This window comes from Somniosus microcephalus, chromosome 5 (assembly GCF_052327205.1).
Source record: "Somniosus microcephalus isolate GS21.2 chromosome 5, FLI_Smic_1.0, whole genome shotgun sequence".
Classification (NCBI taxonomy): domain Eukaryota; kingdom Metazoa; phylum Chordata; class Chondrichthyes; order Squaliformes; family Somniosidae; genus Somniosus; species Somniosus microcephalus.
Genome location: NC_140991.1, coordinates 26,802,606 through 26,826,874, shown reverse-complemented (window position 1 = coordinate 26,826,874; position 24,269 = coordinate 26,802,606). Strand labels below are relative to the sequence as shown.

At 48.6% G+C, this 24,269-nt stretch overlaps 1 protein-coding gene across 1 annotated transcript in view; it reads left to right on the top strand.

Annotated features, from left to right (window-relative positions):
* The window catches only part of LOC147116968 (nuclease EXOG, mitochondrial-like), a 69,277-nt gene that overhangs the window by 22,569 nt on the left and 22,439 nt on the right, over positions 1–24,269 (top strand). The window contains exons 2-5 of the mRNA XM_085987474.1: positions 4,570–4,719; positions 11,223–11,362; positions 18,177–18,253; positions 23,873–23,987. Coding sequence (XP_085843600.1) covers positions 4,570–4,719; positions 11,223–11,362; positions 18,177–18,253; positions 23,873–23,987 — 482 coding nt within the window. The remainder of the gene's footprint in view (positions 1–4,569; positions 4,720–11,222; positions 11,363–18,176; positions 18,254–23,872; positions 23,988–24,269) is intronic.

Sequence of the window (24,269 nt, the reverse complement as noted above, 5' to 3'; positions counted from 1 at the left end):
ATTTAATCTCTCCCGCACCCTTGGGTCCCTGAGATAATTTAATCTCTCCCACACCCTTGGGTCCCTGAGATAATTTAATCTCCCGCACCCTTGGGTCCCTGAGATAATTTAATCTCTCCCGCACCCTTGGGTCCTTGAGATAATTTAATCTCCCGCACCCTTGGGTCCCTGAGATAATTTAATCTCTCCCGCACCCTTGGGTCCTTGAGATAATTTAATCTCTCCCGCACCCTTGGGTCCTTGAGATAATTTAATCTCTCCCGCACCCTTGGGTCCCTGAGATAATTTAATCTCTCCCGCACCCTTGGGCCCTTGAGATAATTTAATCTCTCCCGCACCCTTGGGTCCCTGAGATAATTTAATCTCTCCCGCACCCTTGGGCCCTTGAGATAATTTAATCTCTCCCGCACCCTTGGGTCCCTGAGATAATTTAATCTCTCCCGCACCCTTGGGTCCTTGAGATAATTTAATCTCTCCCGCACCCTTGGGTCCTTGAGATAATTTAATCTCTCCCACACCCTTGGGTCCCTGAGATAATTTAATCTCTCCCGCACCCTTGGGTCCTTGAGATAATTTAATCTCTCCCGCACCCTTGGGTCCCTGAGATAATTTAATCTCTCCCACACCCTTGGGTCCTTGAGATAATTTAATCTCTCCCGCACCCTTGGGTCCTTGAGATAATTTAATCTCTCCCGCACCCTTGGGCCCTTGAGATAATTTAATCTCTCCCGCACCCTTGGGTCCCTGAGATAATTTAATCTCTCCCGCACCCTTGGGCCCTTGAGATAATTTAATCTCTCCCGCACCCTTGGGTCCTTGAGATAATTTAATCTCTCCCGCACCCTTGGGTCCTTGAGATAATTTAATCTCCCGCACCCTTGGGTCCTTGAGATAATTTAATCTCTCCCGCACCCTTGGGTCCCTGAGATAATTTAATCTCCCGCACCCTTGGGTCCTTGAGATAATTCAACGCTCTTGAGCCTCTTAAGATAATTGAACTTCTCCCATTGGGCCCTTGAGATACTTTCACCCTCCGCCATCCCCTTGGGCCCCAGACAGTTCACCCGGCTTATGCCCCTTGGGCAGTTGAACTGCTCACCGCTGCCATGACCCATGAGCACCCTGGGCCTTGAAATAGCGCCTCACTCCCACTCCCTGACCCCTGGGATATTTCAAACCCTCCCTCCGCGCCCCCCCCCTTCTAGGTTTCTATATAGCTGAACCATCTCGTTCCGGCCCTCTCAGACACCTCAAACCACCCGCCTCGGACCCCTTAAAAAATGCCACTGAGATGGCACGTGCACCCTGGTCCCTGAGGTGTTGAGACTCCCCCCACCCTGGTTTGCCGATTCTAAATACAGTATTTAATCAGGGAATGACACTGAAGTAAATTCTGGCAGTAGAAAATCACTGTACATCAGGACTGTCATCAACAGTGAGGAGACAGTAGAGTTCAAAATGACTGATGCAAACCTGTTTCATCATTTAGTTCCAAGAGTGCGATAAGTAAAAATAGGTGGTATTTTTGACCCAAATTGAGCGAGTTTCAATCTGAATGAGTGACAATTGATTGGCCTGCCGTAAGGTGTCAGCCATGGTTCAGTGGGTAGCACTCTCATCTCGGAGTCAAACGGCCGTGGATTCAAGCCCCACTCCAGAAACCTGAGCACAAAATCGAAGCTGACACTCCAGTGCGGTGCTGAGGGAGCGCTGCCCTGTCGGAGGTGCCATATTTCGGATGAGGCGTTAAACCGAGGCCCCGTCTGCTCTCTCAGGTGGACGTAAAACATCCCAAGGCACTATTTTGAAGAAGAGCAGGAGAGTTATCCCCGGTGTCCTGGCCAATATTTATCCCTCAACCAACATAACAAAAATAGATTATCTGGTTATTATCACATTGCTGTTTGTGGAAGCTTGCTGTGCGCAAATTGGCTGCCACATTTTCTACATTACAACAGTGACTACACTTCAAAAATACTTTATTGGCTGTAAAGTGCTTTGGGACATCCTGAGGTAGTGAAAGGCGCTATAGAAATTCTAGTTTTCTAACCCCTCCATGGCCTCACCGCTCCCTATCCCTGTAATCTGTTCCAGTCCCACAATCCCCCCAAGATCTCTGCGCTCCTCTAATTCTGACCTTTTGCACATTCCCGATTTTCATCGCTCCACCATTGGTGGCCGTGCCTTCAGTTGCCTGGGCCCTAAGCTCTGGAATTCCCTGCCTTACCCTCTCCACCTCGCTACCTCTCTTTCCTCCTTTAAGACGCTGCTTAAAACCTACCTCTTTGACCAAGCCTTTGGTCACCTGCCCTCATTTCTCCTCATGTGGCCCGTTCTCAAATGTTGTTTTATAATATTCCTGTGAAGAGCCATGGGACGTTTTACTATGCTAAAGGTGCGATATAAATAGAAGTTGTTCTTATTCTTTAACTGCCCACAAATCCAATTAGCAGTGAATTCAGCTTCCGAATGAATAAACGAAGAAGAAAAAAAGCAAAGTCATGGGGCCTCAGTGACCACAGATACCAGATTGAGAGCCAAATCCGTTAAGAATATAAGAACATAAGAAATAGGAGCAGGAGTAGGCCAATCGGCCCCTCGAGCCTGCTCCGCCATTCAATAAGATCATGGCTGATCTGATCCTAACCGCCAATCCACTATCACAGAACCATCTCCTGAATCTAACAGAGTTAGACACACGGAATAGGAGCAGGATCAGGCTACACGGCCCCTGGGCCCGCTCCGCTACCCACAGGGCCATGACCGATCCGAACCTAGACTCATGTCCAAATTCCTGCCCGCTCCCCGTAACCCTTAATTCCCTTCTAGGAAACTGTCTATTTCTGTTTTAAATTTATGTAATGATGTAGCTTCTACAGCTTTTTGGGGCAGCATATTCCATGGACCTACTGTGGTAAACCACTTTTATCGTGTGGCTTACCCAGACGGGCGGGAGGACACTGTCTCCTTACGAGACCTCGCACCCTCGGGCACTCCGGAGACACCACCTTTACCCACCCCCCCAATTCCAGCCCAGGTAGACGGCATGCCAGAACCCCACGAGCCTTCGCCGACCACGCAGACACCAGCATTAACACCGGATAATGCAGCACCGCCGCTGCGACGATCGGAGAGGCTTACGAGGCCTCTGGACAGACTGACATACCAGAACTGGTAGTACACTTCACCCCGCCGGACTCAAATCTAAACAAGGGGTGAATGTGGTAAACCACTTTTATCGTTCACTATCGTTACACTATAGTTCTCACTGTTCTCACTGTTGTATCACTATACGAGGTCGCCTCTTGTCGCGCTGTTATACCTGGGCTGACCACCTCCGACTCCGCCCATGGCTCCACCTACCTGCCCAGGTATAAAGGTAGTCGACTGGCTGGTATCCCTCCTTGTTGGACCCGATCACCCACGAGGGTGGGCTCTGTTATTTAGTCAATAAAAACCTTTAGTTACGTTCCTAACTCGTCGCTTTTTATTGGACGAATTGATAGGTATATCACCTACCACCCTCTGAGTGAAGTAGTTCCTCCTCATCTCAGTTTTGAAAGAGCAGCCCCTTATTCTAAGACTATGCCCCCTAGTTCTAGTTTCACCCATCATCGGGAACATCTTCCCCGCATCCACCCGATCCAACCCCTTCACAATCTTATATGTTTCAATAAGATCGCCTCTCATTCTTCTGAACTCCAATGAGCAGAGTCCCAATCTACTCAACCTCTCCTCATATGTCCATCCCCTCATCCCCGGGATTAACCGAGTGAACCTTCTTTGTACTGACTCGAGAGCAAGTATGTCCTTTCTTAGGTATGGACACCAAAACTGTACGCAGTATTCCAGGTGCGGTCTCACCAATACCTTGTACAACTGAAGCAATACCTCCCTATTTTTATATTCTATCCCCCTAGCAATGAAAGCCAACATTCCATTGGCCTTCTTAATCACTTACTGCACCTGCATACTAACCTTTTGAGTTTCGTGCACCAGGACCCCCAGATCCCTTTGTACGTCAGTACTTTCCAGTTTCTTGCCATTAAGATAATAACTTGCTCTACGATTTTTCCTGCCAAAGTGCATAACCTCACACTTTCCAGTATTGTATTCCATCTGCCATGGTTGATGGTGATGTGGGATTGATAGACCTGATTTCCGCAGCCTGTCCCCTTTTCATTGTCTGGCCTTGGAGAGCTCAGCCCCCGGCTCGGTTTGGCACCGGGCTGAAACTTAACTGCCGCCAATGTGGGGCAGCTTCCTAGAGGCGGTCTCCTACCACTTGACAAATGCAGGCATCTTTGCACTCAAATCACACTGCACTACGTGTGTGTTGATACATAATTAAAGAGGCTGCGCTATCAGTGCAAACTGTTTAGTGTCATTACTCTTATTATGAAGTCCACTACCTTGTTTATATTCCACTGGTGTCTGAGCAATGCTGAAGCTGCTCTAGTTATCGAAGGCTCACTGATTGACCCATTGTTTAAAATATGTTATTTTTTTGCCTGTCTTGTTTCTGCGACCGATGCTCACGACTGATTTTGTTTTCCTTCTTCTCTGTAGAACCTGTAAAGGACAGCCAGCTGGAAAAGTACGGCTTGCCTGTGATTGGCGCAAAGGTTCGCTATTGCACCAATCATGTCTCATCGTATGATCAGGCTAAGAGGACTCCCAGATGGGTTCTTGAGCATATTACAAAAGAAAAAGTGCAAGGTACATGTTGTAAAATCAGACCTCTTGACATTCTTTGCCTTGTATCATTGTAAACCAGGAAGTAATGGTTCTCCTACTCCTGTACTGTAAGTTCCTTTCAAAGATTGTTCTAAACACCATTTGACAAAGTGGGCAAATTGAAAGATGGGACAGATGTTCCAAGCCCTTTGCTGCTTCCAGTTTTAAAACTTACAATATAAGATAGTTACTAAGAAATCCAATAAGGAGTTCAGGAGAAACTTCTTTACCCAGAGAGTGGTTGAAAAGAAAGACTTGTATTTATACAGCGCCTTTCTCGACCTTCCAAACCCGCGGCCTCTTCCACCTAGAAGGACAAGATCAGCAGGCGCATGGGAACACCACCACCTCCACGTTCCCCTCCAAGTCACACACCATTGTGACTTGGAAATACATTGCTGATCCTTCATTGTCGCTGGATCAAAATCCTGGCGCTCCCTCCCTAGCAGCACTGTGGGAGTACCTTCACCACACGGACTGCAGCGGTTCAAGAAGGAGGCTCACCACCACCTTCTCGAGGGCAAGTAGGGATGGGCAATAAATGCTGGCCTTGCCAGCGACGCCCACATCCCAGGAACAAATTTTAAAAAGGATGTCCCAAAGCACGTTACAGCCAATGAAGTACTTTTTGAAGTGTAGTCACTGTTGTAATGTAGCCACTTACTTTCCAAGCAGTATGTGGCCTCCTTATTCTTCCTACCAAAATGTGCTACCTCACACTTACCTATATTGAAGTTCATTTGCCCATTCTGCAAGTTTATTAATGTCTTCCTGTATTTTGTCGCAATCCTCCTCTATCAACTACAGCCCCCAATTTGGTGTCATCCTCAAATTTCGAAAATGTACTTCCTTTCAGGAGCGATGGGGGTGGGGAGTGATTTGTGGTTTTGTTTCACTGCATTCTATAGGAAAATGGCCTTCCATGTGTGCGTGCATGTGGCCAGGGTCTGGATGGTCGCGAGTTGACACTCTCCTTTACTTCTGCGATCATGATTTGAAGGTAATGGGCTGGGGTTGCAGCTTCAACCTATGCATAAATCAACATTAAGTAGGCAATGTCACTCAGTGTAGCCACAGGGACAGCTGGTGTGGGAAATCAAAATGTCATTTCGATTCACTCTGACCAGGGCGAGTGGTTCCTCTGAGATTGGGGTTAAGGCTCTTTGGTGCAGAGAGAATTTTACTTTGTATCTAATCCATGCTGTGCCTGACCTGGGAGATCGGATAGGTGGGTGCACAGAATGGGGGTGTTCCATCCCTCATCTTCACTGGAACAAACATTTACCCTCCCTTTTGATTATCTAAAAATGGTCCTTCATTAGAGATGATGGAGATTCAGTGATGGTGGTGACACTACACTGCACACACTGCTATTGGTCAATGACTGCACCTCAGTGACTGACTGTGTCAGCGATGGCTCAGTTGGTAGCACCCTTGTCTCTGAGTCAGAAGGTTGTGGGTTCAAGTCCCACTCCAGAGACTTGAGCACAAAAAAACTGGACTGACACTCCAGTGCGGTGCTGAGGGAGTGCTGCACTGTCGGAGGTGCAGTTTTTCGGATGAGATGTTAAACCGAGGCCCCCTCGGGTGGATGTCAAAGATCCCATGGCACTACAGGAAAATCTTTCGTATCCGACACCTACAGGACCGGGATGGTGCCGGTTGATTAAAAATTCCAGATAAGAGAGAGGTATACCTACCAAGGTACGAGAGCCCCGGTTACACGGCCACAGATCCAGGAGTCCCAGTTACACGGCCACAGGTACAGGAGCCGCGGTTACACGGCCACAGGTACTGGAGCCGCGGTTACACGGCCACAGGTACTGGAGCCCCGGTTACACGGCCACAGGTACTGGAGCCCCGGTTACACGGCCACAGATCCAGGAGTCCCGGTTACACGGCCACAGGTACAGGAGCCGCGGTTACACGGCCACAGGTACTGGAGCCCCGGTTACACGGCCACAGGTACAGGAGCCCCGGTTACACGGCCACAGGTACTGGAGCCCCGGTTACACGGCCACAGATCCAGGAGTCCCAGTTACACGGCCACAGGTACAGGAGCCGCGGTTACACGGCCACAGGTACTGGAGCCCCGGTTGCACGGCCACAGGTACAGGAGCCCCGGTTACACGGCCACAGGTACTGGAGCCCCGGTTACACGGCCACAGGTACTGGAGCCCCGGTTACACGGCCACAGGTACTGGAGCCCCGGTTACACGGCCACAGGTACTAGAGCCCCGGTTACACGGCCACAGGTACAGGAGCCCCGGTTACACGGCCACAGGTACTGGAGCCCCGGTTACACGGCCACAGGTACTGGAGCCCCGGTTACACGGCCACAGGTACTGGAGCCCCGGTTACACGGCCACAGGTACAGGAGCCCCGGTTACATGGCCACAGGTACAGGAGTCCCGGTTACACGGCCACAGGTACTGGAGCCCCGGTTACACGGCCACAGGTACAGGAGCCCCGGTTACACGGCCACAGGTACTGGAGTCCCGGTTACACGACCACAGGTACAGGAGCCCCGGTTACACGGCCACAGGTACAGGAGCCCCGGTTACACGGCCACAGGTGCAGGAGCCCCGGTTACACGGCCACAGGTGCAGGAGCCCCGGTTACACGGCCACAGGTGCAGGAGCCCCAGTTACACGGCCACAGGTACAGGAGTCCCGGTTACACGGCCACAGGTACAGGAGCCCCGGTTACACAGCCACAGGTACTGGAACCCCGGTTACATGGCCACAGGTACAGGAGCCCCGGTTACACGGCCACAGGTACAGGAGTCCCGGTTACATGGCCACAGGTGCAGGAGCCCCGGTTACACGGCCACAGGTACTGGAGCCCCGGTTACACGGCCACAGGTACTGGAGCCCCGGTTACACGGCCACAGGTACAGGAGCCCCGGTTACATGGCCACAGGTACAGGAGTCCCGGTTACACGGCCACAGGTACAGGGGACCCGGTTACACGGCCACAGGTGCAGGAGCCCCGGTTACACGGCCACAGGTACAGGAACCCCGGTTACATGGCCACAGGTACAGGAGCCCCGGTTACACGGCCACAGGTGCAGGAGCCCCGGTTACACGGCCACAGGTGCAGGAGCCCCGGTTACACGGCCACAGGTGCAGGAGCCCCGGTTACACGGCCACAGGTGCAGGAGCCCCGGTTACACGGCCACAGGTGCAGGAGCCCCGGTTACACGGCCACAGGTGCAGGAGCCCCGGTTACACGGCCACAGGTACAGGAGCCCCGGTTACACGGCCACAGGTACAGGAGTCCCGGTTACACGGCCACAGGTGCAGAAGCCCCGGTTACACTGCCACAGGTACAGGAACCCCGGTTACACGGCCACAGGTACTGGAGCCCCGGATACACAACCAGAGGTGCAGGAGCCCCGGTTACACGGCCACAGGTACTGGAGCCCCGGTTACACAACCAGAGGTGCAGGAGCCATGGTTACACGGCAAAAGGTACGAGAACCCAGGTTACACAGCTACAAATATACAGTAAAACTTACCTTTGGGTTCCTGAACCTACTCCTGAATTTTGCCGGTTATTAGAGAATTCCGGATAATTAGGTGCCATTTAAACGAGAGTTTCCTGTATTTTGAAGAAGAGCAGGGGAGTTCTCCCGGGTGTCCTGGTTAATATTTATCCCTCAACCAACATCACTAAAACAGATTATCTGGCCATTATCACATTGCTGTTTGTGGGAGCTTGCTGTGCACAAATTGGCTGCCGTGTTTCCTGCATCACAACAGTGACTGCACTTCATTGGGACATTCTGAGGCAGTGAAAGGCGCCGTATAAACGGAAGTATTTTTTTTCCCCCAAGAGTAACTCATTGGATGTGAAGCACTTTAGGACATTCTGAGAGATGCGGTGAGGTGCTATATGTAACTGGGCCGACTTCAGTGCCAGTGAATAGAGCAGGGAGAAGCCATCGCCCTATATCCTTATACGATACGAGGTTCACCTTTAATACGATATTGTCCAGCTTAAAGTCAATACAACACAACGGAAGCCTATTGAATGAAACTGAGCCATATTCATCGGATCTTCAGTTGAGGATTTGCAGACAGAGTTACACCTGGGCAGTCCATGAGGCCACCTTGCACCTAGCTCTAGGGAGTTAAGTACCCGAGGAACCTTTTTGCATCTGACGTAACCAAGTACACAGACATTTTAACACAGGAGGAGGCCATTTGGCCCTTGGCTGGGCTGAATTAGGCCCCTCGCAGGCTGATTTTATAATCCCATTTTCTATTCTTTATGTAATTGTCTGGTTTTTGATTTCCTAACCGATGGACGTAATCCATCTTTACATGTGCTGCAAGCTCCCGGGAATTGCAGAATCGCTTTCCCTAAAAGGTCAAAAAAACACTAAAACATTCAATAGAAGAGAATGAGAAAAGTGAATGGACACTTGGCAGACCCCATCAAGTGCTCACAGACTGGGGAAAGGTAGTGATGCTGCATTATTTATACTCTCTCTTTATATACGCGATGCAAACTCACAATTTACACCTCAGGAAATGCGGCAGTGTAAAGAGTGATTTACTCCAGATTTAAACCACCTCGAACATATTGAACCCTGGCTGACAAACTGGAGATTGATATCCTGATTGGTATTAATGGAAATCTGCTGCTGAATTATTAATCTGTAAATCAAATCACTTCAGTGCACCAGCACTTGATGCATGGCCTGAGCTGGGGGCAGCTTTGCACAAAATCCAAGGGGACAGACCATATTCGGGTAGGGTCGAAAGAGCAGAAACATAGAAGATAGGAGCAGGAGTAGGCCATTTGGCCCCTCGAGCCTGCTCCGCCATTCAATGCGATCATGGCTGATCATCCAAATTCAGTACCCTGTCCCTGCTTTCTCCCCATAGCCCTTGATCCCTTTAGCCCCAAGAAATGTATCCAACTCCTTCTTGAATATATTTAATGAATTGGCCTCTACTGCTTTCTGTGGTAGTGAATTCCACAGATTCACCACTCTCTGGGTGAAGAAATTCCTCTTCATCTCTGTCCTAAATGGCTTACCCCTTATCCTTAGACTGTGACCCCTGGTTCTGGACTCCCTGACCATCGGGAACATCCTTCCTGCATCTAGTCTGTCTAGTCCTGTTAGAATTTTATAAGTTTCGATGAGATCCCCTCTCATTCTTCTAAACTCCAGCGAGTACAAGCCCAATCGACCCAATCTCTCCTCATACGTCATTCCTGCCATCCCAGGTATCAGTCTGGTGAATCTTCGCTGCACTCCCTCCATGGCAAGAACATCCTTCCTCAGATAAGGCGACCAAAACTGCACACAATACTCAAGGTGTGGTCTCACCAAGGCCCTGTACAACTACAGCAAGACATCCTCGTTCCTGTACTCAAATCCTCTCGCTACGAAGGCCAACATAGCATTTGCCTTCTTAACCGCCTGCTGCACCTGCATGCAAGGAGAGGACAGCTCCTTCTAGGCTTCTACTCCATCGTGCTAAGGGTGCATAGAAATGCTCTAGGTTAACTCTCCAACTCTCCTTCCTTGCGGGGAAAGAGTCTTGACTCCACGTACCACAAAATCCTCCCCGCCGCCCCTGGAATCATAAAATCAGTACAGCACGGAAGGAGGCCAGTGGGCCCATCGAGTCTGCACGGCTCTTTTGTAGAGCAACAATTTCAGATCATAACCTCGGCCCCTATTATATTATATTTTTTATCCACACTTTTGGTTTGTGCCTTTTCCTTTTTTTTCTCTCTCCCACATGGCAGCTGTCTCTCACTCTGCCAGCGCATTTCACACTTCATCCAGAGCCATTGTTTGTTTCGTTACCTGTCCTATTACTATCTCGTCTCACCTTGAATATCTCTTAATGTCTCTTCTTTCATCCCCTCCCCCATTTCCCAGCCCCCAAACTGCCTTTTAATCTGCTTCATTTCCTGCCCTTTTCTCTCAGTTCTGACGAAGGGTTTCGACCCGAAGCGTTGACCCTGTTTCTCTCTCCACGGGTGTTGCCCTGGCCTGCTGAGATTTTCCAGCGTTTTCTGTTGTTATTTCTTTTGTAGAGCAATCTAGTTAGTCCCACTCCCCCGCTCTTTCCCCATATCCCTTCAACTTTTTCTCCTTCAAGTATTTATCTCATTCCCTTTTGAAGGCTACTATTGAATCTGTATCCACCACCCTATCGGGCAGTGCGTTCCAAATCCTAACCACTCCTTGTGTAAAAAATGTTTCCCCTCATGTCGCCTCTGGTTCTTTTGCCAGTCACCTTAAATCTGTGCCCTCTGCTTATCAAAAGCACAGCAGCGATCTTCACCTTGTGTTTGTAGAACTACAGGAGTCAAAATGGACGGAACCTTCAACAGCCGAACCTTTTTTGTGTTTAATTCTTTGAATATGAAAGGTCGAAGGAGAAAGCCAGACAGCAACTGAAAGGCCAAGTTCTGCCAGTAAAAGTGCGTTCACATTGCGATATGTTTTTAAACAGGAGCAGCCGATCGGAAGCACTGCAAGTTTAAGCCGGATCCCAGCGTTCCGCCGCCGTTCACGGCTACAAATGAAGACTACCTCCACAGCGGCTGGAGCCGAGGGCACATGGCTCCAGCAGGAGACAACAAGTTCTCGCTGGTAAAGAACACAGTGTCCACGGCGCTGTCTTGATTCGTGTGTGTGTGTGAGAAAGGTAACAGAGAAAGTGAAGAAAAGGCCTGGTTCAGCTGCAGAGCTCACGAATCCACAGGTGGTTGTAGTCAGCAGTTTGAATCCAGGTACCTATTTACCAGCGCCAAGCAAACCCTAAACTCTCTGCTCTGTAGGACTTACGCTGGCAATGGATGCTCAGCCTTTTGGGGGTAGTGTGGGGGGCACTCACACCTGGTCAGTCCATGGTGCCACCTTGCAGCTAGCTATGGGGGGGGGGGGGGGGGTTATCTGGCAGCCTGGCACGGGGAAAAAGGGGGATATTTACCTAAAGGAAGCTGAAACAAAATCTGGAAATGAGGACTAAGGTGGTAAAAACAGAACTTTTGATTTTAGTGTCAGCCGTGGCTCGGTGGGCAGCACTCTCGCCTCTGAGTCAGCAGATGGTGGGTTCAAATCCCACTCCAGAGACTTGAGCCCATAATCCAGGCTGACACTCCAGTGCAGTGCTGAGGGAGTGCTGCACTGCCAGAGGTGCCCTCTTTTGGATCAGACATTAAATTGAGGCCCCCGTTTGCCATCTCGGGTGAATGCAAAAGATCCCATGGTACTACAGTATTATGAAGAAGAGCAGGGGAGTTCTTTTCGGTGTCCTGGCCAATATTTATCCTTCAACCAAAATCACAAAAAAAAAAAAAAAAAAACTAGATTATTATTGCACTGTGTTTGGGGGACCTTGCTGTGCGCAAATTGGTTGCTGTGTTTTCTACATTACAATAGTGACTGAGCTTCAAAAAGTACTTCATTGGCTGTGAAGCGCTTTAGGACGTCACAAGGTCGTGAAAGGTGCTATATAAGTGCAAGCCTTCCTTGCTATTGACTTAGAATGAAATGGGGACTATATGAAGCAACGCTTTGATTTTAAAATTCTCATCCTTGTTTTCAAATCCCTCCATGGCCTTGCCCTTCCCTATCTCTGTAATCTCCAGCCTCGGAACCCGTAAGATATCTGCGCTCCTCTAATTCTGGCCTCTTGAGCATCCCTGATTATAATCGCTCAACCATTGGTGGCCGTGCCTTCAGCTGCCGAGGCCCTAAGCTCTGGAATTCCCTGCCTAAACCTCCCCGCCTCGCTACCTCTCCTCCTTTAAGACGCTCCTTAAAACCTACCTCTTTGACCAAGCTTTTGGTCACCTGCCCTAATATCTCCTTATGTGGCTCGGTGTCAAATTTTGTTTGATAACGCTCCCGCGAAGCACCTTGGGACGTTTTACTACGTTAAAGGTGCTTTATAAATACAAGTTGTTGTTGTTGATGCTGTCATTCCAATTCTCTGCCAGAAGATGGGGATGTTGCACAGTGAGTAACTGTGATTCGAACACTAGCACTAACTTTGTCAAAGGCCACAGTCCCCAGGCATGTCTCGCAGGTTTCTCTCAGTGAAGCACTGCGCCACAGAGTGATGGGACATGGGCCCATGGGTTCAGTGTTGCCTTTTCAGTTGTTCTGTGGATGTTATCCTCCTTTATTTTCTCTTGCTGAAGAGGTATAAAAGGAGAGGGAACCACAGATCTGTCAAGATTTCACACCTGGACATTAAAGGCGCAGAGAGCGTATGGCATAGATTCACCAAGAAGTTGCCAGGGATGGGAAACTGATCACAGCTCCCTGAAACGTAGGAGCCAGTATGCAATGGCACGCCTTTAATTAAGTTCCTTCATTAAGCAGGTGATTAATTCATATTAAAACTAGCCAGTGCTGTAGGGTCAGTCTCGGTTAAGACATTCAGTGCTTACTACTTTAAAGTGGTATTATCCTTCCTTAATTAACAAAGGCTAAAAGCTAACATTACTACAACTAAAGTGTCAGCCGTGGCTCAGTAGGCAGCGCTCTCGCCTCTGAGTCAGAAGGTGTTTTAAAAAATTTGTTTTATTCGTTTGTGGGATGTGGGCGTCGCTGGCAAGGCCAGCATTTATTGCCCATCCCTAGTTGCCCTTGAGAAGGTGGTGGTGAGCCGCCGCCTTGAACCGCTGCAGTCCGTGTGGTGAAGGTACTCCCACAGTGCTGTTAGGAAGGGAGTTCCAGGATTTTGATCCAGCGACGATGAAGGAACGGCGATATACTTCCAAGTCAGGTTGGTGTGTGACTTCGAGGGGAACTTGGAGATGGTGGTGTTCCCATGTGCCTGCTGCCCTTGTCCTTCTAGGTGGTAGAGGTCGCGGGTTTGGGAGGTGCTGCCGAAGAAGCCTTGGCTAGTTGCTGCAGTGCATCTTGTAGATGGTACACACTGCAGCCACGGAACGCCGGTGGTGGAGGGAGTGAATGTTTAAGGTGGTGGATGGGGTACCAATCAAACAGGCTGCTTTGTCCTGGATGCTGTCGAGCTTCTTGAGTGTTGGAGCTGCATTCATCCAGGCAAGTGGAGAGTATTCCATCACAGAACATAAGAATTAGGAGCAGGAGTAGGCCATTCGGCCCTTCGAGCCTGCTCTGCCATTCAGTAAGATCATGGCTGATCTTCAACCTCAACTCCACTTTCCTGCACTATCCCCATATCCCTTGATTCCATGGACCTCAAAACTGTAGAACTCCAACATCCTTCAGTCTTTCACACTCCTGACTTGTGCCTTGTAGATGGTAGAAAGGCTTTGGTGAGTCAGGAGGTGAGACACTCGCCGCAGAATACCTAGCCTCTGACCTGCTCTTGTTGCCACAGTAATTATATGGCTGGTTCAGTTAAGTTTCTGGTCAATGGTGACCCCCAGGATGTTGATGGTGGGGGATTCGGCGATGGTAATGCTGTTGAATGTCAAGGGGAGGTGGTTAGACTCTCGCTTATTGGAGATAGTCATTGCCTGGCACTTGTGTGGCGCGAATGTTACCTGCCACTTATCAGTCCAAGCCTGAACATCATCCAGGTCTTGTTGCATGCGGGCATGGACTGCTTCACTATCTGAAGTCATCAGCGAACATCCCCATTTCTGACCTTATGTTGGAGGGAAGGTCATTGCTGAAGCAGCTGAAGATGGTCGGGCCTAGGACACTGCCCTGAGGAACTCCTGTAGCGATATCCTGGGGCTGTGATGATTGGCCTTCAACCACCACAAACATCATCCTTTGTGCTAGGTATGACTCCAGCCAGTGGAGCGTTGTCCCCCTCGATTTCCCGTTTTACTAGAGCTCCTTGATGCCACACTCGGTCAAATGCTGCCTTGATGTCGAGGGCAGCCACTTTCACCTCACCTCTGGACTTCAGCTCCTTTGTCCATGTTTGGACCAAGGCTGTAATGAGGTCGGGAGCCGAGTGGTCTTGGCGGAACCGAAACTGGGCATCAGTGAGCAGGTTATTGCTGAGTAAGTGCCACTTCATAGCACTGTCGATGACACTTTCCATCACTTTGCTGATGATTGAGAGTAGACTGATGGGTCGGTAATTGGCCGGATTGGATTTGTCTTGCTTTTTGTGGACAGGACATACCTGGGCAGTTTTCCACATTGTTGGATAGATGCCAGTGTTGTAGCTGTCCTGGAACAGCTTGGCTAGAGGCGCGGCTTGTACTGGAGCACAAATCTTCAGCACGATAGCCGGGATATTGTCAAGGCCCATAGCCTTTGCTGTATCCAGTATGCTCAGCCGTTTCTTGATATCACGTGGAGTGAGTCAAATTGGCTGAAGACTGGCTTCTATGATGGTGGGGACCTCGGGAGTAGGCCGATATGGATCATCCACTCGGCACTTCTGGCTGAAGATGGTTGCAAACGCTTCAGCCTTGTCTTTTGCACTCACGTGCTGGGCTCCACCATCATTGAGGATGGGAATATTCATGGAGCCTCCTCCTCCCGTTAGTTGTTTAATGGCCCATCACCATTCACGACTGGATGTGGCAGGACTGCAGAGCTTTGATCTGATCTGTTGATTGTGGGATCGCTTAGCCCTGTCTATGCTGTTTCCACTTTTTAGCATGCATGTAGTCCTGTGTTGCAGCTTCCCCAGGTTGGCACCTCATTTTTAGGTATGCCTGGTGCTGCTCCTGGCATGCTCTTCTACACTCCTTATTGAACCAGGGTTGGTCCCCTGGCTTGGTGGTAATGGTAGAGTGAGGGATATGCCGGGCCATGAGATTACAGATTGCGGTGGAATACAATTCTGCTGCTGCTGATGGCCCACAGCACCTCATGGATGCCCAGTTTTGAGCTGCTAGATCTGTTCTGAATTATCCCATTTAGCACGGTGGTAGTGCCACACAACGCAATGGAGGGTGTCCTCAGTGTGAAGACGGGACTTCATCTCCACAATGACTGTGTGGTGGTCACTGCTACCAATACTGTCATGGACAGATGCATCTGCGACAGGTAGATTGGTGAGGATGAGGTCAAGTACGTTTTCCCTCGTGTTGGTTCTCTCACCACCTGTCGCAGGCCCAGACTGGCAGCTATGTCCTTCAGGACTCTGCGAGCTCGGCAGTAGTGGTGCTACCGAGCCACTCTTGGTGATGGACATTGAAGTCCCCCACCCAGAGTACATTCTGTGCCCTTGCTACTCTCAGTGCTTCTTTCAAGTGGTGTTCAACATGGAGGAGTACTGATTCATCAGCTGAGGGAGGGTGGTAGGTGGTAATCAGCAGGAGGTTTCCTTGCCCATGCTTGACCTGAAGCTATGAGATTTCATGGGGTTTGGAGTCAATGTTAAGGACTCCCAGGGCCACTCCTTCCCGACTGTATACCACTATGGCGCCACCCGTGGTGGGTGTGTCCTGCCGGTGGGACAGGACATACCCAGGGATGGTGATGGAGGAGTTTGGGACATTGGCTGAAAGGTATGATTCTGTGAGTATGACTGTCAGGCTGTTGCTTGACTAGTCTGTGGGACAGCTCTCCCAATTTTGGCACACGTCCCCAGATGTTGGTGAAGAGGATTTTGCAGGGTCGACTGGGCTGGGTGTGCCGTTGCCATGTCTGTAGCCGGTGCTGAGGTCGATGCCGGGTGGTCCGCCCGGTTTCATTCTTATTATTGTATTTCATAGCAGTTTGTTACAACTGAGTGGCTGGCTAGGCCATTTCAGAGGGCAGTTAAGAGTCGAGCACATTGCTGTGGGTCTGGAGTCACATATAGGCCAGACCAGGTAAGGACAGCAGATTTCCTTCCCTAAAGGTTGTGGGTTCAAGTCCCACTCCAGAGACTTGAGCATATAAACTAGGGCAGTACTGAGGGAGTGCTGCACTGTCGGAGGTCATAGAGTCATAACGGCACAGAAGGAGGCCATTCGGCCCATCGAGTCCATGCTGGCTCTCTGTAGAGCAATCCAGTCAGTCCCATTCCCCCGCTCTATCCCCGTAGCCCTGCAAGTTTATTTCCCTCAAGTGCCTATCCAGTCTCCCCTTGACAGCATTGAGTTGAGTGTCTCCGCTTCCACCACCTCCGTTGGCAGCGAGTTCCAGGTCCTCACCACTCGCTGTGTAAAAAAGTTTTTTCTCACATCCCCCCTGTATCTCTTGCCCAAAACCTTAAATCTGTGTCCCCTAGTCCTTGTACCATCAACCAGTGGGAACAGCCTTTCCCCGTCTAGCCTATCCAAACCCATCATAATCTTGTACACCTCTATCAAATCACCCCTCAACCTCCTTTGCTCTAATGAAAACAAATCCAGCTTCTCCAACCTGTCCTTGTAGCTAAGATCCCCCATCCCCAGAACCATTCTGGTAAATCTCCTCTGCACCCTCTCAAGGGCCTTCATCTCCTTCCTAAAGTGTGGTAACCAGAACTGGACACAATACTCCAGTTGTGGCCTAACCAGCGCTTTATAAAGGTTCCACATAACTTCTCTACTTTTGTACTCAATACCTCTATTTATGAAGCCCAAGATCCCACATGCTTTGCTAACTACTCTCTCAATATGTCCCGCCACCTTCAGGGACCTATGCACATTAACGCCGTCCTTCGGATGAGATGTTACACCGAGGCCCCATCTGCTCTCTCAGGTGGATGTAAAGCATCCCACGGCTCTATTTCGAAGAGCAGGGGAGTTCTCCCCGGTGTCCTGGCCAATTTTTATCCCTCAATTAACATCACTAAATAAAAACAGATTATCTGGTCATCATCGCAGTGTTGTTTGTGGGAGCTTGCTGTGCGCAAATTGGCTGCCACATTTCCTACATTACAACAGTGACTACACTTCAAAAGTACTTCATTGGCTGTAAAGCGCTTTAGGACGTCCTGAGGTCGTGAAAGGCGCTGTATTTTCTTTAAGGAATAATCATTCATAGTCTTATGCGTCAAATTAGTCTGATTAACCTCTCAAACACATTTGCAAAGGCTTTGCCCTTTAAATGTAAATTCAAAGTTTATTTTTTTTAATTCGTTCATGGGATGTGGGTGTCGCTGGCAAGGCCAGCATTTATTGGTCATCCAGAAATGCCCTTGAGAAGGTGGTGGTGGTGAGACAACTGAGTGACTTGCTAGGCGACTTCAGAGGGGCAGTTAAGAGCCAACCACATTGCTGTGGGTCTGGAGTCACATCTAGGCCAGACCAGGTAAGGACAGCAGATTTCCTTCCCTAAAGGACATTAGTGAACCAGATGGGTTTTTACAACAATCCGGTAGTTTCATGGTCATGGATACTAGCTTTTTTATTCCAGATTTATTTAATTAACTGAATTTAACCGTGGTGGGATTTGAACTCACGTCTCCGGATCATTAGCCCAGGCCTCTGGATTACTCGTCCAGTAACATAACCACTATGCTACCGTTCCCTAACTTATTTCTGTTATGTGATCCTATGCCGTGCTTTTGTTTCCTTTGCAGCAAGCCATGACTGAAACATTCTATCTATCCAACATTGTGCCTCAGAATTATGAAAACAATGCTGGCTTCTGGAACAGGTGAGAGCTGAAATCCTCTGAATCTAAACCCGATGCGGGTGCCTAATAAATGCCGGAGCAAATGGCTGCTAGTTTCTAAGCTGCCAGCTTTTCCCCTCTCTGCGCTGTCCTACACGTGCGAGCTCGTGATGGCTGCGGCCTCGCAGGCGTTGGCCACCCCCCCCCCCCCCCCCCACCCTGTTTCAGTGCCTTGGCTCAGTTAGGCCGAGGCTTTGACTGTCAGCAGCCCCGTTGACCTGGGAGAGCAGCTCAGCCAAGCCTGGCTCTGCCCACCCCAAGGTCCACATACAGGCACTTCCGCAGGAGTCAAGTGAGTAGTCAATCAGAAGCGGAAACCCTGCCCATTATCCCCTGTCTAGCCTTGGGTCACGAATGCCAGTTGTGGAATCCCAGCTTCAGTGCAGGTTGTAGTCAATAACTTGGCACAGACCAGTGACCGAACTTGGGACCTTCCTGGTCAGTCTGGCTCAGGGCATATTGGGCTTTGTTTTCCCAGCACAGTTGTTGGCAGAGTGTAAAACCCCAATCTTTTAATTGGCAGTATAATGTGCTAGTTAATAGCCTCAAATTTCCATGATCAATATGAATGGCCCATGTAAACCGTTGAATGGTTATTGACTTGTTAGCAAAATAAAAGACGATGGGATTAAAGTGATGTTGGCAGCATGGATACAAAATTGGCCAAAGGACAAGTAGCAGGGAGCAGTGGTGAATGTTTTTTTAGACTGGAGGGAAGTATACAGTGGTGTTCCCCAGGGGTCGGTATTAGGACCACGCTCTTTTTGATATATATATTAATGACTTCGACTTTAATATATACAGGGCATAATTTCAAAGCTTGCAGATGATACGAAACTCAGAAATGTAGTAAACAATGAGGAGGATAGTAACAGACTTCAGAAGGGCATAGACAGACTGGTGAAATGGGCTGACACATGGCAAATAAATTTAACGCAGAGAAGTGTGAAGTGATGCATTTTGGTAGGAAGAATGCAGAGAAGCAATATGAAGTAAATGGTACAATTTTAAAGGGGGTGCTGGCATGGGGGGTGTACGTACACAAATCTTTGAAGGTGGCAGGACAAACATAGAAACATAGAAGATAGGAGCAGGAGTAGGCCATTCGGCCCCTCGAGCCTGTTCCGCCATTTAATGAGATCATGGCTGATCGTCCAAATTCAGTACCCTGTCCCTGCCTTCTCCCCATATCCCTTGATCCCTTTAGCCTTAAGAAATATATCCAACTCCTTCTTCAATATATTTAATGAATTGGCCTCAACTGCCTTGTGTGGCAGAGAATTCCACAGGTTCACCACTCTCTGGGTGAAGAAATTCCTCCTCATCTCAGTCCTAAATGGCTTACCCCTTATCCTTAGACTGTGACCCCTGGTTCTGGACTCCCCCGCCATTGGGAACATCCTTCCTGCATCTAGTCTGTCTAGTCCTGTTAGAATTTTATAAGTTTCAATGAGATCCCCTCTCATTCTTCTAAACTCTAGCGAATATAAGCCTAATCGACCCAATCTCTCCTCATACGTCATTCCTGCCATCCCAGGTATCAGTCTGGTGAATCTTCGCTGTACTCTCTCCATGGCAAGAACATCCTTCCTCAGATAAGGCGACCAAAACTGCACACAATACTTAAGGTGTGGTCTCACCAAGGCCCTGTACAACTGCAGCAAGACTTCCTTGCTCCTGTACTCAAATCCTCTCGCTATGAAGGCCAACATACCGTTTGCCTTCTTAACCGCCTGCTGCATCTGCATGCTTACCTTCAGCGACTGGTGCACAAGGACACCCAGGTCTCGTTGCACTTCCCCTTTTCCCAATCTATTGCTGTTCAGATAATAATCTGCCTTCCTGTTTTTGCCACCAAAGTGGATAACCTCGCATTTATCCAAATTATACTGTATTTGCCATGCATCTGCCCAATCACCCAACCTGTCCAAATCGTACTGGAGTTTCTCTGCATCCTCCTCACAGCACACACGCCCAGCCAGCTTTGTGTCATCTGCAAACTTGGCGATATTACATCCAGTTCCCGTGTCTAGATCATTTATATATATTGTGAATAGCTGGAGTCCTAGCACCAATCCCTGCGGTACCCCACTAGTCACTGCCTGCCACTCGGAAAAAGACCCGTTTATTCCAACTCTTTGCTTCCTGTCTGCCAACCAGTTCTCTATCCAAGACAGTACCTTACCCCCAATCCCATGTGCCTTAACTTTACACGCTAATCTCTTATGCGGGACCTTATCGAAAGCCTTCTGAAAGTCCAAATACACCACATCCACTGGTTCTCCCTTATCTATTCTACCAGTTACATCCTCAAAAAATTCCAGTAGATTAGTCAAGCATGATTTACCTTTTGTAAATCCATGTTGACTTTGTCCGATCCGGTCACTGTTTTCCAAATGCGCTGCTATTACAAGTTGAGAAGGTTGTTAAAAAAGCTAACGGGATCCTTGGCTTTGTTAATAGAGGAATAGAGTACAAAAGCAGGGAAATTATGCTAAACCTTTATAAAACACTGGTTAGGTCTCAGCTAGAGTATTATGTTCAATTCTGGGCACCACACTTTAGGAAGGATGTCGAGGCCCTGGAGAGGATGCAGCAGAGATTTACTAGAATGGTACCAGGGATGAGGGACTTCAGTTATGTGGAGAAGCTGGGATCGTTCTCCTTAGAGCAGAGAAGATCAAGAGGAGATTTGATAGAAGTGTTCAAAATCATGAAGGGTTTTGATAAAGTAAATAAAAAGAAATGGTTTGCAGTGGCAGAAGGGTCGGTAACCAGAGGACACAGATTTAAGGTAATTGGCAAAAGAACCAGAGGTGAGATGAGGAAACCATTTTTTACACAGCGAGTTGTTGCGATCTGGAATGCGCTGCCTGAAAAGGCGGTGGCAGGAGATTGAATAGTAACATTCAAAAGGGAATTGGATATATACTTGGAAGGGAAATAAATGGCAGGGCTGTGGGGAAAGAGCAGGGGAGTGGGATGAATTTGCCAGCTCTACCATGGGGCCAGCACAGGCACGATGGGCCGAGTGGCCTCCTGTGCTGTATCGTTTCTGTCAACCCTGATGTATTTGTGCAGGTCACTGAATGCTGGAAAGTCTTTAACAGAATCTGTATACGGCACAGGTAGGCATTTGGGTGTGGTGCAAAGTCACAGGAAACGTTACTGGAACAATGGTGTAGTGGCAGTTTTAGCAGTAGATATACTGTAGATCAGGCAGATGTATTCATTATGGAGTAAATGGGGGTCTGCGCTCCCCCCCTGACCCCTCCAGAAAACGTTGATTCTTCACAATTTATTTAGTTCATTTTCCAGCATTGTGGAGTAGACTGTCTACATATATATATATATGCGTAAATATTTAAGGGCGTATATGCTATTCCATGCTGTGCAAAAATGCCATACAATCAAAACATACTCAAGGCTTTCATCACGGGACAGTAAGTTTATCCATTGAATAGCTAAGCCACACCGATCAGGAAGGCCAGCCAGCACCAGCCTAAGTGCAAGGCAGGCTCGGGTTTCCCAGGTTATGGGAAACAGGGGGCAAAAGAATCACCAGGAGAGCCAGAAGGAGCAGGAAAGGCAGTGACGGAATCGTGTGCAGGAAAGGCAGCAGGAGAGGGATTGGAAGTGAGAGGAACAGCCAGGAGCAGGAGAGGGAACTGTCAGCAGGAACATCTGCAGCCAACCAGGAGCGAGACAGAGCAAGGTGTCAAGTTTAGTCTGATTACGTTCCTGTGAAGCACCTTGGGACCTTTTATTACATGGAATGCAAGCTGTTGTTGTTGTTGTACTGCTACTTGTGCAGCAGGGGAACATTTCCTTCAGCAGGTGACGGAGTTTAAATGTGGTCCAGCGTTTACAGCAAGCAAAAGACAACATTCACTTATGACAGAAATATTGGGTATGCTTGCTGCTACACCCCGGTTGTGTTTGCTTTTCTGTAGTCCTGAAACTTAAGATCTGGCCCTTCTTCTGCAAATCTGAATCAAACCCATAGTGCTGATGACTTTTGTTCCAGTTGCAAGAGGCTTTACAGCTCAAACTTAATGATTCAGACGTGACTCCATATTGACGCGGTAGATGTTTTATTGGTATATATAATACAAGTTAATACAGCCGCCACAGACTAATATTAAGGGACAGTAATTCACAGTTACCAAATTCGATTACTGGACTGCGTAGCGTGCGGTGTCTCCGTTGTTTCTTTAATCTGGTCCGGCAGTTGTCTTACTAGCAAAGAAGAGCGTTAGGCTTTTGTCAGCATGGACCACTCTTCAACACCAGCGTAGCAGAGAGACGTTAAGCGCATTTGGCTAGCATAAATCCGTCTCTACAGGTAGCGTCGTCCTTCTCTCTAAATCTTGTAATAAAAAGCTGGTATCAGTAAAAACAAAAACATGAAGGTGTCGGATTGTCATCAAAATCCAACTGGTTGAATAATGTCCTTTAAGGAAGGAAACCTGCCGTCCTTACCCGGTCTGGTCTGTACGTGACTCCAGTTCCCCACCAATATGGTTGACTCTTAACCACCCTCTGACGTGGCCCAGCAAGTCACTCAATTGTATCAAACTCTCAGGGCAACTAGGAATGGGCAGTAAATGCTGGCGACACCCACACCTGAGAATGAATAATTATCAAAAAACTAATAAATGTAAGTTGGGGCCCTTGCTAGCTGGACAGAAGGTTCCAGGAGCTCCTCAGAAGCAGCTCACCGCAACTCATCAAAACTCACCACAAAATGTCTCAGTGCATTGCCAACATTCCCATGACGACAGCCAGGACCCACACGATAGCCTGTTGAAAATTAGTTCCCCCGTTTGGAGGTGTGGAGCTTTAGCAGTAGCTATTTTCCCCTCTGCAGCCCATTCACGGTGCTCACCAGATCAGGGCTCTATATGGGTGCGCAATTTCAGGTGGCCTCCAGGTGATGCAGTTGTCGCTTCTGTGGCAGATGTGGGCTCCATTCTGCATCATATAAAATGTCCTTTCATATGAATTTCTATCTAGGCCCATGATAGTCTATTTAAAATGGACTTCAGAAAGCATCTTATCGGGTTTCGCATGACGTTCCAAAGTGCTTCTGATACTGTGAAGGGCACCTGCTTGTTAGGTAGGCAAATGAGTTAGGCATTTTGCACACAGTAAGGTCACATGGGCTCACCCATGAAGGATGGGCACTTAGTTGAGGTAGCAGAGGGCTGCTCCCACCAGTCAGGGCTGATGGCTTCAATGGAGCAGGAGAGAAAATTGGAGGGGAAAAAAAAACATAATCTGCAGAAGTAGAAACAACAACTTGCATTTATATAGCAGCTTTAATGTAATAAAAATGTCCTAAGGCACTTCGCAGGAGTGTTGTCAAAAAAAATCTGGCACCGAGCCACATAAGGAAATATTAGGACAGGTGACCAAAAGCTTTGTCAAAGAGGTAGATGTTAAGGCGTGATTTAAAGCTGGCGAGAGAGACGGAGAGGTTTAGCGCGGGAATTCCAGAGCTTAGGGCCTAGGCAGCTGATGCCACGGCCGACAATGGGGGAGCGAAGGAAATAAGTAAAACCATTAACTCAAACAAGGCATTTGTATTGTTTTTGGCAGGTTGGAAATGTACTGCCGTGAGCTGACCCAGCGTTATGAACATGTTTGGATCATTTCAGGACCTTTGACTCTACCAGCAGTAGGAACTGATGGGAAGAAAACCATTACCTACCAGGTGAGATAAGATGCGGATATTGGATGTCCGTGTATAGCAGGCTCATGAATATTTGCCTTACTGCCACTGGCAAATGGGAGAACAGAGAGAGAGGGAGACAAAGCATCAGAGTTGGAGAGACACCGTTACAGGAAGAGAGAAATGCAAAGCACAAGAGGCTAGCAGAGCCTTGAGCACTGATATAATCAGCTTGACATCGTCAAAGCTATTGAATTAAAATACTACATTAAAATCACTGCCAGATATCTATTAACTCAGACTATTTAGAAAATGATTTTTTTT